The 19,580-nt window shown below is 43.5% G+C and overlaps 1 protein-coding gene across 3 annotated transcripts in view; it reads right to left on the reverse strand.

Moving 5' to 3' along the window:
* The window catches only part of Tfcp2 (transcription factor CP2), a 55,928-nt gene extending 40,341 nt beyond the window's left edge, over nt 1–15,587 (reverse strand). The window contains exons 1-2 of one of the 3 annotated variants that reach the window (XM_076556850.1): nt 15,422–15,557; nt 15,082–15,221 (exon numbers count right to left, since the gene is read on the reverse strand). In XM_076556850.1, the coding sequence (XP_076412965.1) occupies nt 15,082–15,203 (122 nt within the window). In that variant the 5' untranslated portion in view covers nt 15,204–15,221; nt 15,422–15,557. Of the gene's footprint in view, nt 1–15,081 lie in introns of all 3 variants that reach the window. The other 2 variants (XM_006981908.4, XM_016000461.3) reach the window with 2 other exon arrangements.
* Between the last annotated feature and the right edge of the window lie 3,993 nt (nt 15,588–19,580).

The raw sequence follows: 19,580 nt of genomic DNA on the forward strand, positions 1-19,580 counted from the left end.
AAGCCAGTGAGCAGCATCCTCCATGGCCTCTGCATCAGCTCCTGCCTCCAGGTTCCTGCCCTGCTTAAGTTCCTTCTCCGACTTCCTTTGATGATGAACTGTGATGTGGAAGCCAAATAAACCCTTTCCTCCCCAGATGCTTTGGTCATGGTGTTTCCTCACAGCAATGGTAGCCCTGACTAAGACACCAGCTCTTGTCACATACTCACACACATGACATGAAAGTAGGATTAGCTGGAAAGAGGGGAAAGATCAGTGGGAGTACAAGAGAGAGCAATGCAGGGTGAAAATTATCAAAATGAGCATGTCAGAAGAAAACCTATTACGTATAATTAATATATGCTAAAGCAAGGGGAAAGTCTGCTCTGTTCTCAAGGGTAAGCTGATTACAAATTAGGAAAAGCCATTCTGGTAGACTCTCTGTAGTTTCTGCCAATGTGTAAGTAAGCATTTTATTACATTATCAAATTGTTTCATTCATTTAACTCATTTCAGTGAAGCTATTTGAAGTGATGACTTCTATGTTGTGATAGTTTGAATGTATTTGGCCCCCATAATCTCATAGGGAGTGGCACTATTAAGAGGTGTGGCTTTGTTGGAGTGGGTATAACCTTGTAGGAGGAAGTGTGTCACTGTGGGGGCGGGCTTTGAGGTTTCCTATGCTCAGGACACCACCCAGTGTCTCAGTTGACTTCCTGTTGCCTGCAAGACGTAGGACTTTCAGCTCCGTGTCCAGCACCTCTTCCGCCTGCATGCTGCCATGCTCCCCGTTATGATGATAATGGACTGAAACTCTGAAACTGTAAGCAGGCCCCCTCAATTAAACGTTTTCCTTTACAAGAGTTGCCATGGTCATGGTGTCACTTCACAGCAGTAGAAACCCTAAGACTCATGTGTGCTTAGTAAATATTACTGATGGGATTTTATACTTCTGTTTCAATTCTGCAGAATCAGTGCTATATAGACTGTTGTCAATTTGGCATATCATTTTCTGTTTGTTCTTTGTTTTTTGAGACCATCTTTCTACACAGACCAGCCTGTCCTGGAACTCACAGAGATCCACCTGCCTTTGCCTCCCGAGTGCTGAGATTAAAGGTGTGCGCCACTATGCCTGGCCAATTTGGCCTATCTTTAATCAAACATAAGGTATAGAAAGTTCAATTGTTAAAGGATGAGATGGGTGCTGGAGATGTGGATCACCTGGTAGAGTGCTTCTCCAGCATGCACAAGACCCTGTGTTTGGTCTGTAGCGTAAACTAGGCATGGCAGAACATTCCTATAGCCTACACTTAAGAGGTAAAGGCAGGAGGACCAGACGTTCAGGCAGCCTAGTGAAACGGCTCAGCAGACAGAAGCACTTGTCATCAAACACACATACACACAAATAAATAAATAAATGTTAAAAAATATATAGTAGTTCGGATCATCCTCTACTACACAGTGAGCTCATGGGCAGTCTGGAATACAAGAGACCCTGCCTTGAAAAACCAAAAGAAAAAAGAAGGAAAAGGAAGGAAGGAAGGAAGGAAGGAAGGAAGGAAGGAAGGAAGGAAGGAAGGAAGGAAGGAAGGAAGAAAGAAAGAAAGAAAGAAAGAAAGAAAGAAAGAAAGAAAGAAAGAAAGAAAGAAAGAAAGAAACACAGGTACTGCCTTGGAGTAAAAAGGATGAACAAAGCACTCTAATCGAGCAGACGTTGCTATCCTATTGTCTGACAAAACAGACTTCAACCTAAAACGAATCAAAAGAGACCACGAGGGACACTCCACTCCACTCAGGGACAGTTAGCCAAGAAGACATCACTATCCAAAACACATGTACACCTAATCTCATGAAAAATGTTAACATCAATCCATTAATAGTAGTTGATTTCAATACTCCACTCTCTCCAATAGACAGGTCATTTGGACAGAAAGGAAAGAAGAAACATCAGAAATAACTGACATCAGACTTCAAATGAACTTAACAGATTTCTACAGAATATTCTATCCAAACACTAAAGAATACAAGAATACACATTCTATTCAGCAGCACATGGAAGCTTTTCTAAAACAGACCACATTCTGGGACACAAAACAAATCTTCCCAAATTCAAAAAGACTGAAATCACTCCCTGTATCCTATCTGACCACAGTGCAATCCAACTTAAAATTGGCAGCAAAAAAATAAAAAATTTAAAAAATCCTCTAGTAAATATGCAAATTCATGGAGATTAAACAACTCACTACTAAATTACGAGTGGATCAAAGGAATCAAGAAAGAAAGAAACTCCCTGGAACTAACTGAAGATGAAAACAAAGACATCCTTTAGACAGTCCTCCATGAGAAATCCATTCTACACACCCACATTACAAACCAGAAAGAGCACAGATAAATGGCTTAATGATGCAACTCAAAAAAAAAAACTGGAAAAACAAGAACAAAACAAATTCAAACCCAGTTGGTGGCAAGAAATAATATCAGAGCAGAAATCAACAAAACAGAAACAAAACAATGCAAAGAATCAGCAAATTGTAGAAACCAAGAAGTCAACAACCTAAACAGACCCATAACAAATGGGGAGATTGAAATAATGACAAAAAACCTTCCAACTATGAAAAAAAAAAGTTCAGGGTCAGATGGATTCATAGCAGAATTCTGTAAGATAGTCAAAGATCTACAGTCAGTCCTTCTTCAACTATTAAAATAAAGAAGGAAGGAAACAGAAGGAGCACTCCCAAACTCCTACTGTGTCAGACTGATCCTCAACCAGGGAAAGATGCAACAGAAAAAGAGAAAACTACAGGCGAATAGCCCTGTTAAACACAGACTCAAAAATACACAATAAAATACTTCCAAACAGAATACAGAATACATCAAAAAGATTATACACCATGACCAAGTAGGCTTTACGCCTGAAATGCAGGGACGGTTCAACATATACAAGTCAATAAATGCAATAAACCACATTCATAGACCTAAAGACAAAACTCACATGATCATTTCAAGAGATGCAGAAAAAGCCCTTTATAAAATCCAGCATGCCTTGATAATAAAGGTCCTAGAGAATGTAGGGCTTAGAGGGAACATACTTCAAAATAATAAAAGCTACATACAAGGAACCCACAGCCAACATCATCCTAAATCAGTAGTTCTCAGCCTTCCTAATGCTGCAAACCTTTAATACAGTTCCTCATGTTGTGGTGACCCACAACCATAGAATTATTTCACTACTACTTCATAACTATAATTTTTCTACTATTATGAATTGTAATGTAAATATCTGATATAGAACCCCAAGGGGGTCTTGAACCATTGTCCTAAATAAAGCCAAGCTTGAAGTAATCCCACTGAAGTCAGAACAAGACAGACAGACAGATCCCCACTATTCCCATCCTTTTCAACCGGTGAAAGCTCTAGCTGGAGCAGTCACACAAGAAGGAACTAAAGCATACAAACATGGGAAGAAGTCGTCAACTACCCCTACCTGCAGGTGATATGATGCTATAGAGATCCCAAAAACTCTACCAGGACTTCTAGGAACAATAAACAAATTCAGGAACGTGGCAGGCTACAGAATCAACTTGCACAAATTGACAACTTTACTGTACACCAACAATAAACATACAGAGAAGGAGAACATGGACATATTCCCATTCACAAGAGCCTCAAAGAAAATGGAGTATCTAGGAATAAATCAAACCAAGAAAGGAAGGACCTCTACAGTGAAAACTTTAAACCTCTGAAGAAAGAGATAAAGATACTAGAAAATGGGAAAACATCCCATGCTCATGGATCAACATTGTGAAAATGACAATTCTACCAGAAGCTATTTACAGATTCAATGTAATCCCAATCAAAACCCCCATCTTCACAGAAAAAGAAGACAAAAACAAAAAAACTATCCTAAAATTCATATGGGACCAGAAGACCCCAGACAGCCAAAACCATCCTGAACAAAAAGAATGATGCTAAAGGGAACACAATTCCGGGACTTGAGATCCATCACAGAGCCACAGTAATAAAAACAGCATATCATGGCACAAAAACAGACACAGACCAACGAGACAAAATCGAAGACCCCAACATCAAACATCACACCAGCTACTTTATTAGATGGTGATCCCAAAACCAAACGCTGGAGAAACGAACGCGTCTTCAACAAATGGTGTCGGGAAAGCTGGTTGTTCGCAAGTAGAAGAATGAAATGAGACCTGTACCCATCACCTTGCACAAAAACTAACTCCAACTGGATCAAAACCCCACACATCCAACACTGGAACTGCTAGAATGAACAAACCATGTGCCTGCATCTCCTAGTCCCACATGACACAGGTGTCGGGAAGGACTTCCTGAATAGGACTCCACTTGCCTAAGAATTAGTGACAGCTGACAAGTGGGACTTCATGAAACTAAGAAGCTTCTGCACAATGAAAGAAACAATCAGCTTGGGCTGGGGAGACGGCTCAACACTGGCTGCTCTTTCAGAGAACCTGGGTTCAATTCCCAGCACCCACATGGCGGCTCACAACCATCTGTAACTTCCATGAGGAAAACATGACACCAACCTCTGATCTCCACCTGCATTTACACAGGCATGTTAGTCAGGTCCCAGTGATCCTGGGGTAGGGAGTGCTTTGAGGCAGCTGTACCGGCTTTTTCATGTGCATGCTAGGGATGCACACTCAGATGCTCCTGTGCAGCACAGGCCTGTAAAGCAGAATCCACTAGGCATCTCCCCAGCCCTGAAAATGCATTTCAGATAGTAGTATGGTCCTAAAGATTTTTCCAAAATGGAAATAGGAAAAAAAGTCAGAAGAAAACCAAATTTAAGCACATCCCAAAAAGTCTGATTAGCTTATTTGAAAGAAAAAAAAAAAAAAAAGGACTTATAAAAGACAAACCTTAAAGATGGTGTGTATGTGTGTGCCTATGTTGTACTGGGGATGGTGTGTATGTGTGTGCCTATGTTGTACTGGCTGTATTGCTATGTGGTCTGATGACCCAAGTGATAACACCTTCTATTCCAGATTTCCAAAAAATCAAGCTTGAACCTTCTCATGTCCTCCTTAGGTTGGACAGGTTTGAGACTTCTGATCCCTGGATAGCTAGGGTCTGCAACTTTATCCAACACCAAAGTGGTTCTAGAAAACAGATTTTTAGCCTTAAAAGTCTCGGAGGGAGCTGGGCAGTGGCGGAGCACGCCTTTAATCCCAGCACTTGGGAGGCCATCTCAGCAGGGGAAATTACCACAGGAGGGAGAGGAGTGTGGCTAAAGCCCCAGGCACTGAGAGTCCATTAGCCAGTGAGTCCAGGCCCTGGCCACCCAGTCTAAGGACCTGAATCCATCCTGGAACCCACATGGTGGAAGACCAGAACCAGTTCCTCAAAGTTGTCCCCTGACCTCCACAAGTGCCATAGCATGTGTACACACACACTCACACACAAATAAATTGGGGGGGGAGGGGCTCCAACACAAGAAACCATATTTGGTGTGAAGACTATCAACATAGAAATAATATTCTTTTTTATATAAAAGAGTGCTATCTCCTCCCAGGTGTAGCAGATAGAAGTGAGCTTACTTCAGCTGCGGTTAATCATATGCTTCTATGAAATATACAGGTTTTTCCCTTGTATGGCGTGTCCTTGTGATTACACACCTTATTCATAGGATTCTTTTTAACTCTCAGAGTATAAATTGCCTGATGCTTTAAATTAAGTTGCTATTGCTTAAGACTTTAGTCCACCTCATTTATCAGCTCCATTCTCCCAGGTCCCACTGCCTTTAGAGAGCTGTAAACACTCATCTGCACTGTCCTTTCACCTGGATCAGCTAATCAGAGGCTTCTGATAGATGCCTCATTGCCCAGCCTTTGACTAGCCTTTCAGCCTTCCAAGGCTCTGACAACTGACGCCCCAGTTTCAGCTGGAAGTAATTACAGAAAAGAGTACATCATCCCTGTTTCCTTAACATGCTGAAAATGTTAAGTCAAAGGCAAATTCCCTTTGGGAGAAACCTGTTGTTTTTATGCCAATCATTCTGAAATAATCCTAGACAACTTAGCAAAACTAAAATAAAACCTACTGGATAGAAAGGAACAGAGGAGCCACGCTGGCAACTGGTACCTGAATCCCTTTGATTGGTCCCCTTGGCTAACCACCTTGCTCACGCCTTAGCAGGACAACTGGTCCTTCTTTTCCTCCTGCTCTTCATAAGGCCTTGCATCCTGAATGCTTTAGTTAAACTTGTTCCCTCTAAAGTTAATTCAGTTAAGCCCATGGTCCTAAGGACCCAGTGCAATCACTTAGTCAGAAATAGATAATCAAGGATTTGAATAATGTACAAAGACGAGGGAATAAAAGAAGGAACCAGACTGAAGCCAATTTGAACAAAACTTCCATCTTGAATAGGGGCCAGATAAAGCTTAAGTCCTAAGACCTCCCCAGACCTCTCTGGGTAACTGATGTCACTGACATCCTGGTTGGCAAGTGGAAACATGAATGGTGGGCAAGCTTGCTCCCGGTTGTGTGGGGCACAGTATGGTGATACTTTATTTGTGCTAAAATGTGATTTTATTTGTATGTTAATAAAGTTGCCTGGGGATCAGAGCTAAGAGCAAGCCATTAAGCAGAAGTCTGGTAGTGGTAGCACATGCCCTTAATCCAATCACATGGCAGGCAGAGTCTTTGTGTGTTCAAGGACACAGTCAGCATGGTAACACACGCCTTTAATCCCAGAACCAACCATAAAGACTTGGAGGTCTGTATAGACAGGCAATGATAAGGAAGTCATGTGGTTGGGTTTAGAACCAATGAGAAGGTAGAACAGAAAGGCAATAAAAAGACAGGACACAGGAGAAGATCTCTCTCTCAGGGGAAGGACGGCAGTGAGTGGTAAGATAAGGCGGTCTTAGCTCTTGGCTACTGCTCCATCTCTGGGCTTTTAACTCTTTATTTGGCCCTGTATTTCTTAATTAATAAGACTGCTTAGAATTACATCTACATTTGGTGCCCACGTAGCAAGAATTCATTAAAAACCGTTGGTATATCATCTATAAAATTTCCTAAGTCTTCCTAAATGTTTGTTTCTGCTCTTCTCTAAAGACATTTAACACTATTGGTCTTCTTGTAGTCCCAGTTCAATTAAATATAAAGCTGGCTTTGGAGTTGGAGAATGGCTCTCTCCTTCTTTAAAACCAAGCATGTTGTTAAAAGGAAAATGCAGCTGGGCGTGGTGGCGCACGCCTTTAATCCCAGCACTCGGGAGGCAGAGCCAGGCGGATCTTTGTGAGTTCGAGGCCAGCCTGGGCTACCAAGTGAGCTCCAGGAAAGGCGCAAAGCTACACAGAGAAACCCTGTCTCGAAAAAAACCAAAAAAAAAAACCAAAAAAAAAAAAAAAAAAAAAAAAAAAAAGGAAAATGCAAACTCCCTGTATCATGCCAGAATAAAAGAGCCATCTTCTGCTATGGTACAGGACAAAAGCAAAATTAATTAAGGGACTATTCTATTTGATTCTATTCTGATTCTTTAAACTCAAGCATGTTGTTAAAAGGAAAATGTAAACTCCCTGTATCATGCCAGAAGAAAGAGCCGTCTTCTGATATGGAACAGGAGAAAACAAACAAACAACAACAACAAAAAATTTAAGGGACTATTCTATTACTACTAATCTCAATTTTTTGATTCTATTCTGATTCTTTAAACTTTTCTTAAAGTTTGAATTTTATATCAAAAGTTACAAGATTTATATATATATATATATATATATTTTAAACTTTGTTAAGATATTAATGGTCATATAGAGTACTAACTAATTCTAGAAAAAAGGCTTCAATTAGCTGCCTATACATGTCTTTGTGTTCGAGTCTTTATCAGTTTTCTGAAGGAAATCATGACCAGGCCTAACATCAAATTTGAAGTCTCCAGGGAGAAGATGGGGTCCCACAACAATTCCACGAGGACAATAATAATACCACTAAGCTGACAAACATCATCTACAGATTAGCTTTGGACTACAAACTGCTCAGAGCAATTTTGAGATGGCTAGCTGAGATGATCCAGTTTCAAAGACTACTTGAATAGGGACTTGAGATAAGCCCTGAACTTTGGTATTATGCACAGACTGGAAAACAAGGGATATAGCTACTTTTCCTAGAATTTGACAATTAACCTAAAATTCTTCTTTTCAGAATAAAGATGCCTTTGCACATATCCAGCAGGAAGCAATTTTAAGAATACGATGCCCACATTCCCAAAGAGGTAGTGTGGGGCGGGTGGTTTTTTTGGTCTTTTAATGGGTTTGGGGTCTGGGATAATTTTCATTGTTTACAGGGTTGGTTACAAGATGTTAAGGGTCAGAAAAAAGGATAATCAAAGGAGATTAGATTTAAGGTTCTTGTTAGGAAAAAAAAAAAAAAAAGATAGGGGTAGAGCGCTTGCCTAGCAAACGCAAGGCCCTGGGTTTGGTCCTCAACTCTGAAAAAAAAAAAAAAAGATATATAGAAATGATAGAATAGAGGGTAGATTATTGAATCTACTTGGAAAAATAAAGAGAAGATATAGATACGATAAAAATAAAAAGATAGATTATTGAATCTACATTTAAAAGACAATTACTAGTTTTAAATACATTGGATTTGTATAAATAACTTGTATATTGTATAAATTATATATATATATTGAGATTGATATTGTTAGAAAATGCTATACGTATATTTCTAATCTTGTTCAAGATATTGTATTTATACTGTTCATTTAACAATGTAATGCAATTTGCTAATCCTTGAATGTTATTACCACCAACTATTAGGATATAAAGAAATGAAAGTTAGTAGTTAGACATTACAATCGAACTTATAGTCATATTAGGTATGTTTTCAAGATTGAGCAGATATATTTTAGATAGACAGGTCATCTTCAAACCCTTCAGAGATCTATAGAATACGGTATTTAAAATGTTTTAATAACTTACAAATCTTTTCTTTTTTTTTATGACTATGAGGCATGTCGGCTTCTGGCAGTACCAGTCTACTTCAGAGAAAAATTGGGCACTGAAGAAACTGCATATGGAGTTAACTTTCATTGTAGCAAAGGTTAGCCACTGGACAACAAAGTATCCTCGAATCAACAGGACAAAATGGACAGACAGGACACGAAACAAAGGACTACCAATTCTTGCCAAGACAAGTGTGGTTGTGACTTTAACAAAAGGCATCTTCTGAGGCCAAGACAATATGGCACCATCCCTGAAGTGGCCTTTGCAATCCGGAAAAGATACAGTGCCCTTTTCTTTGAAGGCAGCTGAACTGGCAGTGGACTGATGGCTTCTGGTGTGCAGTGAAACAGCAGCTGAAACAGTTATTCTTGAAGAGTAACTAAGTAGACTGGCATTTGATAGAAGGATGTGGAGAAGAACCGGATGCAGAGATGAAGCCACACACACAACCAAGAAGAATGGACAGCTGAATCAAAAAACAAAACATCAACGATTTCCAGAATTTAAAATTCTGAATCATGACATGACACTACTGGAATTCAGGTGCTTCTGGTACATGGACTGCTCTCACCCAATGTGAGGTTGAACTGTTGACCTTGTGTACATCCTACTTCACAAATGAGTCTGTCAGATATGCTAAGCCTATAGGCTGAAGATGATGCCCCAACACTGCGGAGAAACCTCAGGTGACTCTCCAGGCAGCTGGCTGTTTCTATCAACTCACTTTTTTTTTAAAGCCGCTTGCATGCACTTCCTGTTTTTATTTTTTTTAGGTAATATTATTTCCTTCTTGTGTTTCTGAGGGAGTTTAAGATTATAGTTATAGTTGAAGATTAGATATAGTTTTCCTTGTTAAGAAAATTTTAGAAATGAAACTCACTAAAGACGTGTAAGTGTATGTATAATAAATTTGAAAGACATAAGATAGTTCTGTTAAGTCATGCTATTGGTGTTTCCATAGAACCTGAAACCTGGACATTCTGAAAGATGCTAATGAGTTCTGTGGGAAGTCTGTCAGAGAAAGCTAAGTAGTTTCTTCCCTTCAGGTCCTACTGGAGCTGATCAGTCTAACCCAGCATGGCCATTCACATCCCCAAGCTGCCATTGCCAAATACTGTTTTGTAAAACAGAGTGGAAAGTGCTGCTCACAACAGTCACCCCAGTTTCCACAGGACAGCTGCCACACTTCTTTTCTGCTTCTGTGCTGGGGTTCACCTCCTCCAGAAAGACCTCTCTTCAGCCCACAGTACTCTCTCCTCTGGTACCACTGCTGCAACGTTCTGCCTGTGTGGAAGGCTGATAAAGAATGACTACTGCTGGGGCATTGGAAAGCTGGCTCAGTGCTTAAGAGCAATGGGTGTTCTTCCAGAGGCACCAGGTTCAGTTCCCAGCAATGGGTGTTCTTGCAGAGGGACCAGGTTCAGTTCCCAGCAATGGGTGTTCTTCCAGAGGCACCAGGTTCAGTTCCCAGCAATGGGTGTTCTTACAGAGGGACCAGGTTCAGTTCCCAGCAATGGGTGTTCTTGCAGAGGGACCAGGTTCAGTTCCCAGCAATGGGTGTTCTTCCAAAGGCACCAAGTTCAGTTCCCAGCAATGGGTGTTCTTGCAGAGGGACCAGGTTCAGTTCCCAGCAATGGGTGTTCTTCCAGAGGGACCAAGTTCAGTTCCCAGCAATGGGTGTTCTTCCAGAGGGACCAGGTTCAGTTCCCAGCAATGGGTGTTCTTCCAGAGGGACCAGGTTCAGTTCCCAGCAATGGGTGTTCTTCCAAAGGCACCAAGTTCAGTTCCCAGCAATGGGTGTTCTTGCAGAGGGACCAGGTTCAGTTCCCAGCAATGGGTGTTCTTACAGAGGCACCAGGTTCAGTTCCCAGCAATGGGTGTTCTTACAGAGGGACCAGGTTCAGTTCCCAGCAATGGGTGTTCTTGCAGAGGGACCAGGTTCAGTTCCCAGCAATGGGTGTTCTTGCAGAGGGACCAGGTTCAGTTCCCAGCAATGGGTGTTCTTGCAGAGGGACCAGGTTCAGTTCCCAGCACCCACATGGTTTGCAACAGTCTGATTCCAGTTCTAGGGAATTTGATGACTTCTAACCTCCTCAAACTCATGTACACGTGATGCACACACATATAAAAAATTTAAATATTTTTATTTAAAATTTAAATTATTTAAAAAAAACTATTGCACAGCAAAATGGCTTTGCATCACTAATCCTAGAAGACAGCAGACATGCTTTGGTTATTGTTCTGTATGTAAGGTTAAGCATGATGGTGATAATAGACTTGTAGCTACTCACTTGCAGCTAAACTGACTTGAATAAATTCCATGGGAGGAATGATTCAGGAAAAAAAAAAAAAGATAGTTCTGTTAGTAATATAAGTTAGGATAGAAAGTCAATCAGGTACATTTTGGACTTACCAAAATAGGATAGATAATGGAATTATTTTCTCTGAATTTGTCAAATGCAAATGGACTAGACATTGTTTAGGTATTTATTGCTTGTATATATTGTATATAGTTCTTATATTAGTTATAACTTTTTTCCTTTTTATTAGAATAGAAGGGGAAAATACAGTGATATTTTATTTGTGCTGAAATGTGATTTTATTTGTATGTTAATAAATAAAGTTGCCTGGAGATCAGAGGTTAAGAGCAAGCCATTTAGCATAAGTCAGGTACCACTGCTGCAACATTCTGTCTGTGTGGAAGGCTGATAAAGAATGACTACTGCTGGGGCATTGGAAAGCTGGCTCAGTGCTTAAGAGCAATGGGTGTTCTTCCAGAGGCACCAGGTTCAGTTCCCAGCAATGGGTGTTCTTGCAGAGGGACCAGGTTCAGTTCCCAGCAATGGGTGTTCTTACAGAGGGACCAGGTTCAGTTCCCAGCAATGGGTGTTCTTGCAGGGGCCCCAACAACAACACAACAACAACTCTACCCAATCCAGAATGATGCCATGGTAATCATCATCATACTACACTTCTTGCCAGAATGTCAGACAATCTTACCCATTACTCTAAAACTTGCTGCAGAAGCTACAGTTAGTCTAACTGAGATTTAACTATCTGAGCTTTCTCACAGTACTCAACAGATAACATCACCCCCTAAACGGCAGGAAGCAATTCTAAGAAAATGACGCCCCTTCTCCCTTAGGTTTCATAATTATCAGGGTTATGGATGACGGTTATAGGGTTGGGGGTGGAAGAAAATATTAACTCAGTATTGTAAAAAAAAAAAAAAAAAGGGAGGGGGAGAAGAAATGGAACAGATGAGTATAAGATATGATGGTAAATCACTGTATATACTAGTAAACAAACTTAGTAAAATAGCAACCTTAGATAATTTGCACTGTAATTTGTACTGTTATAGATTCTTATATGTTGATACAAATGTAAACTATTTTTATACTCCTGTTTAAGATAATTTGTATATTGATACAAATACAGAACTATATTTGTTATAATGTACATATATTTCTACTCTCATTTGAAACATATATTGATACAAATGTAAATTTATATCTGTCATACTTTATACATGTTCTACTTCTGTTTAGGATAATTGGTATATTGATATATATTTAAGGTTATTGTCATATTGCATATGGCACTATATATTCCTACCTCTGTTATAAATATCTTGTGTATTGTCACAATTTTGAAGTCATCGTTCTTCACCATACATTTGCTTATAGTAGCCTATGCCTGTCATCTCTATAGTTACGTTAGTTAGGTTATCGAGATTTACAGATACATAGGTCAGATGGGCAGGTAATCTTCAAACACTTCATAAACCTAGAGAATATGGCATTTAAATAACTTAAAATTCTGTTGACATGAGACACAATTGCTCCTGGCTGCACCAATTGATCCCGAGAGAATGTTGGGCTTCTAAGACATTTCCATTTGGAAGTTTGTCTTTTTGGCACAAAATGGCCTACTGGGCAAAGAACTGCCCTTGCCTTGATGGCTGACAGTACAAATGCAATGCTGTCCTTTCTGGACAAGCGGGACACAAGGAAAGCGACCACTGTACTCTGCCAAGACAGGGTAAGATGGTCTTTCAGAAATCCTGCTTCTGAAAATGGTCTGTCAGATACTCTAGGCCTGTAGCCAATTTGAATGCACCAACAATGCTGAGAAACATTAGGTGACTGTCCAGGCTGCCAGCTGTCTTGGTCTACTCTTGCAAGATTCCCGAAAGTTGCTTGCATCCATCTACCATTTCTCAGGGACCATTATGTTCCTTCTCAGGTCTTTGATGGGATTGAAGACTAGCAGTTATAGTTACAACTTAGTATATATAATATCTTAGAACATATTAAGTATTAGATTCAGGTTCTTTAGGATAGGACACCTTTGAATGATCTTTATAACATGCTGTTTACCTATGCTCTATACTTCTCTGGATTTTAGTATGTGTTTCTTGCTTGATATTGTTTGCATTGGTTGTAGTTACATCTTATCTAGGTCATTATCTCTCATTATTTCTGGACAATATTTTTTTTTTTTTTTTTTTTTTTTTTTTGGTTTTTCGAGACAGGGTTTCTCTGTGTAGCTTTGCGCCTTTCCTGGAACTCGCTTTGGAGACCAGGCTGGCCTCGAACTCACAGAGATCCGCCTGCCTCTGCCTCCCGAGTGCTGGGATTAAAGGCGTGCGCCACCACCGCCCGGCCATATTTCTGGACAATATTTGATAACCATTCCTTTGTATATAGTCTTGTATTAGTTTAGAACCTTCTTATTTAGACAAAAAGGGGGAGATGTAGTGGGTAGCCATTCCAGCTTGGTTCTGGAAGTTCCAACCCCTATTGAGACTCTGGCAACTGTCACGCCTACGAGGCGGGGCGAGGGGAGGCGCCTGGGGATCCGAGAACTGGATGGGCGAGCGCTCTTGCTGGGCGCTCTCTTGGTGCCAGAACGCTGACCGGTGGAGATTGACTGTGCAGAGCTCCGGAGAACACCGCTGGACTGCATTACACCTTCCCCAGACCCTGCGACCTACCCATTACTTAATTTGTGAGTTACGCCATTAAATAAATATCCTTTTAACTACGTGGAGTGATGGTAGCAGCACAGGCCCTTAATCCAATCACATGGCAGGCAAAATCTCTGTGTGTTCAAGGACACAGCCAGCATGGTAACACCTTTAATCCCAGTACCAACCATAGAGACCTGGAGGTCTGTATAGACAGGCAGTGACGAAGAAGTCATGTGGTTGGGTTTAGAACCAATGGGAAGGCAGAACAGAAGGCAATAAAAAGAGAGGACACAGGAAGAAGGTCTCTCTCAGGGGAGCGAGTGGTAAGATAAGGCGGTCTTAGCCTTTGGCTACTCTTCCATCTCTGGGCTTTTAACTCTGTATTTGGCTGTGTTTCTTATTTAAACGACCGTTTAGAATTTCATCTACACCACTCCTCTACCCCACCTTCCCTGACAATGAGCTCAATACACAGGTGTCTAGAAACATCTAGAAGTTATCTTTGCCACATTTTTTTTTTGAGACAGGATTTCATGTAGCCCATGCTGTCCTTGCTATGTAGCCAAGGATGGCCTTGAACTCCTGATTCCCCGAGTGCCGGCTGGGGTGCAGGTATTTCAGACCTACACTAATACACATGGCTTTCTTGGTCACTTTTTAAAAACTTCGCAGCTCAAGTTTCTAAAGACAGAACCCCTGGAAGAGAAGCCTTATAACAAGTTTGTCGTAAGAGACGGCTATGTGTGGACCTCTTGGCCAAGGAGTCAACTTAAGCCTCCGTTCCCAACTCTACTTCCCAGACACCCCTCACTTGCTCAATGTAATAACCCCTTCCTCACGTGAATCCAGGCATACGCACATACACATACAGCCAGTGCGCAAGCCTCCCACCATCTGGATGCTGATCAGGAGGCATTCCGTCTCCTTCCAAGGGCCCCGCAGAGCTGACACTTCCTACAGTCTTTTCCCAGTTCTCCCACACCTCTCACTACTCAAACCAACAGGAGAAAAAGAAAAAGTCTCCCCACCCCGCTGCAGGCAGCTTTTTAAGCTCTGTCGTGCCCCCCCCTCGCCTCCCCCACTTCCAAGCCTTTGTTATTCAGAAGGTAAGGACGGCCTGAGGAAAACAGCACCCACCTCATGCTATAAGCACCAGCACCCAGTTCCTGGCCGATGCCGGACAGGCTCGCGTCAAAGTCCTGCACCAGCCCCGACTCAATCACTTCATCCGCCAGCGGCAGCTTCAGAGCCCAGGCCATCCCGGCTCCTTCCTCGCCCTGGACAAAGGCACGGAGCGTAACTCTACCCGGCAGGGGCGCCGCCGGAGCCGGGTCCCTCGCGCGCCGCACCAGAACCCCAAGCCTGAGCTGCAGGCTGCACCCCGGCTGCTCCTAGGGTGCCCCGGCGGCAAAAGCCCCTCCGGTTCGGCTCTCGGGAGCGTGAGGCGCCCCCCGGGTCTCAACTCCTCCGGACTTGCCAGAGCTCAGCCCCGGCGCTGCCGAGCTCCCCGGCCCGCTCCGCGCGCGCCCTCCACTCCGCCTCTCCGCCGAGACGCGCTGCACGCCAACTGCTCGGAGCGTCCCCTCCGCTCCCTGCCACCGAAAGCTCCACCCTCGGGGGGGCGGGACCCGCACTTTCCCCTCAGGCCTCGCTTCCGGTCAGTCAGATCACTTCCGGCCAGCGGGTCTGCGGGAGTCGGCCCGGAGAGCAACGCCCAGGTTCCCGCGGCGCCGTCCCCACGCCCCGCGGAGACCCCACGACCGCCGGGAAGCCTGGACGGACGGAGAAAGTTCGGCGCAGACTCCAAGCGCAAGCCCCACCCCACCCCACCCCCGTCCCCGCGCCAACCAATCACGGCGCTCTCTTCCGCCCGGGGGTGACGTCACCTTGCCTCCCACCAATGAAGAGGAGACCGGCTCGGCCCCCGCAGCGCTGATAGGCTATGGGCGCGAAGGTTCTCCGCCCCCCGAGGCGGCGGGCGGCCTCCGTGCCCAGGTGTGAACCGGCGGCGTCGCGCGCACCTCGGGATCGTGGCGTGGGTTCCAGCTTTACTGGAGGGACTTTCTGCCCCCAGTGCTGCGTCTTGAACTTTCTCCACTTACTGCCCCTTATTGTCATCCCTCTCCCTAATGCCTTCGAGCAGGAGACGGGGAAGTGTGTTTTTTTTCGTTTTTGGTTTGGTTGTTTGGTTGGTTGGTTGATGGTTTTTTTTTGTTTTTTTTTTTGGTTTTTGGTTTTCCGAGACAGGGTTTCTCTGTGTAGCTTTGCGCCTTTCCTGGAACTCACTTGGTAGTCCAGGCTGGCCTCGAACTCACAGAGATCCACCTGGCTCTGCCTCCCGAGTGCTGGGATTAAAGGCGTGCGCCACCACCGCCCGGCTTGGTTGATGTTTTGATACAGGGTCTCTACGTCGCTTTGACTGGCCGGGAACTCAGAGATCCGCAGTCTCTGCCTACCGAGTGCTAGGATGAAAAGCTTGGGCCCCCATGCCCCGCTTTTTTTTTTTAAGGTTATGGTGGAGGAGTTTGGAGGAAAGATCTGCAGAGCAAAGTCAGGGTTGGCGTCTTTATAGTTCGATAACTTCGGAATAGTCTCACAGAGATTGAATTTACTTAATTGTAAATAAATTAACCATAGCCAGGCATGGCGTGTGGCTCATGCCTTTGATCCCAGTACTCGAGAGACAGAGGCAGGCTGATCTCCTGATTTCCAGGCAAGCCAGGGCTACATAGCGGAGACCCTGGAGCAGGTGGATGAAATGGTACCAGCTCCACCTTGCTCTTTTGAGGATTAAGTAATTATGGCCATTTTTATTAAGCATTGGCTATATACCTGTGTGCTATGAACAGTTTTACTTTACTAGAAACCCTCAAGACAGGGTTGTAATTAGAACGCTAATAGGGTGTGGTGGTGCGCTCCTACAACCCTAGCACTCAGTAGGCTGAGGCAGGAGGATTACCACAAGTTCAAGCCAGTCTAGCCTACATAGCAAGTTCCAGGACAGCAGGTCTACTTAGTGTGTTAAAACAAATTCTAAAGGTAAATGGCACTTACTTGACTCATCAGAAAACAGGCTGAGGGTCAGGACTAAATTGTCAGGATAAACCTGACTCACTGGAAGATATTGCCTATATGTGAAAGTGCACTTCATTGTTATAATTCATCTGAACATTTTTACAGTCTGCTTTGACTTACATTTTTGTATAAAACTACTTCTCCCACTGGATTTCTACCTCCAAAAATCGAGGAAATTACTTAGTGTGGTAGCCCCCACCTTTAATCCCAAAATTCAGGAGGCAAATGCAGGAGAATATGAGTTTGAGGCCAGCCTAGTCTACAAGGGCTACTAAACTGTGTTAAAAAGAATAGGTAAAAGGCCAAGCCTGGTAGCACATGCCTATAGTTCCAGCACTTGAGAAAATGAGGCATAAGGATCATGAGCACTTGCAAAGCCAGCCTGGGCTATATAGGAAGCTGGTGGCTAGCCTGCACTATAGAGTGAGACTCTATCTCAAAAAAGAAAAAAGAAAATGGGGGAGTGGCTGGAGAGATGGCTAAGAGGTTAAAAGCAAAAACTGCTCAAAACCTTGTGTGACTCCAGCCCAGGAGTGATTCAATCCCATTGACTACTGGTGGTGTTCACATGCACATATCCCGTCCCCCCCCCATACATGGTTAAAAATAAAATTTTAAGAGGACATGGAGTGATGGCTCAGTGGTCAAGAACACTGGCCATTCTTCCAAGGACCCAGGTTCAATCTCCAGCGCCGATCAATATGACTGCTTACAGCAGTCTATAACTCCAATCCCACGAGATCCAACATCCTGTCTGGCCTCCTGAGGGCACCAGGAACACACATAGTACACAGATACACATGCAGGCAAAACATCCATACACATAAAATACATTAAAAACAAACATTTTAAAAAGGGAACAGGTATTGACCTTGCTCTTCACCCATTGCCATGGTTGAAAACTTATGCGCATACCTCGGAGTTAGGGTCCTCTGGTGGACGGGTTTTCCAGTGCAAGGACATCTTGGCAATTGGGAGCCAAGGAATACCAAAAAGTCACACTACGCAACAGACTTCACACAAGAGATTTATTGGGGAGAAACACAGAATGCCGGCTGCCTCTGAGTGGGAACAGAAATAACGGGACTGGGCAAGGGGGCGGGCTTTTATGAGGTCTTTGGAGCATGCACAGTGAGCTAGTGGAAAAGGACAGCGTGGGTATAAGTATTGCTTGCCTTTACTTGTGAGTCATGGGGGTGGGGGTTGCCAAGTTTTGGTTTTGGGGACAGGCCAGGGGCAGGGAGGTTTTCCAATGGCCTGTTACCCTACATTCCACACTTCTTAGTTTACTATTGATAACTAATCGGGGCTCAGGAAAGAGGGCAATGTGTTATCATTAGACTACTTCCTGCTGTGTGGCAGCATCAAAGTCCTTGAGGCAAGCTTGATCTTTACTGTTAGGGTGTAATGGGGGTTGAGGGCCCCTGATTCTGTAGGGAGGGGCTGATAATCCTGTAATAACAACCGATTAAAGGTTTGGTTAGAAGTTTTTTTTAATTTGTCGTTGAGGAGATCTAGATAAGACGTTTATAAGACAGGGAACAGGTTAGTAGGAGTAGGAAAAGGAGAAGGGGAGGTAAGAAACATCATCCATACTGGAACATCAGTGAGCCACCAGCCAGAGGCATGGTGTTCCTTATGACTTGGAGATCTGTCTGGAGTGTTGGGTCTTGTTTTTTGCTACACTCTCTTGATTGACACAGAAGTAACATTCCTCCCTAAGGAGAAGGTCACCCTTCTCCAACTTTAGAAGATCTAATCCTCACCAATTCCGTAGCACTATGGTGGCTCGTGAGTCTATTTGGTCCTAGAGGGTAAGGATGGTCTGAGCCACTGGTTGGAGGTCCTAGATGAAATTGTGAACCGGCAAGGGTTCTTTACTGGGTATCACCTCTAATTTAGGGAAGAGAACAACAGGGTACAAGTCTTAGACCATCCTGCAGGTAGGCAGCAGCAAATTTGAGTTCTGTGAATGGTGGAGGCATTGTGAACATTCAGGGATATGGGCTGGATGGTGGTGCTGAGGGCTGGGGTATTGCTACAGTCTGAAGAATCCAGTGTGCCCATAAAATGAATCCCTGAGGAGTGAAAGCAGTCTGCGATACTGAAGAGAGGGATATGGAAAAGATACGGGGTGGCAGTGATAATTGGTTTAGAGCAGTTAATGAGCAGCGAGGTAAGAAAGTCTAATAGGCTAATGGGCGAGGCCACAGATGCTGGCCGTGACTTTGACGCAGGAGGGACACACAACCAGCATTCTCCAAGGTGGCCAGGCAGAGTGTTAGTTAGTAGCTGATATTCAGAAGTTAAGGTCTGAATCGAGATGGAGTGACGGTGGGGACAGAGAGGTGGGATCAGTGTCATCCAAGAGGGGAGCCGTTAGGGAGGTAAGAAGCTTTGGTGAATGCTGGATCACAGCTTCTATTTTTTTTCTATACCTAGGTGTTGGGGGAGGGGCGTTCTCTTTGTATCTTGACCATGCTTGTAGTCCACTTCCTGAACAGGTCAAAGCAGTTTGCCAACAACACCTCCCATCTGGTGTCCCGTGGGTCTTGCATGTA

The sequence above is a fragment of the Peromyscus maniculatus genome, chromosome 20 (genome assembly GCF_049852395.1).
Source record: "Peromyscus maniculatus bairdii isolate BWxNUB_F1_BW_parent chromosome 20, HU_Pman_BW_mat_3.1, whole genome shotgun sequence".
NCBI lineage: Eukaryota > Metazoa > Chordata > Mammalia > Rodentia > Cricetidae > Peromyscus > Peromyscus maniculatus.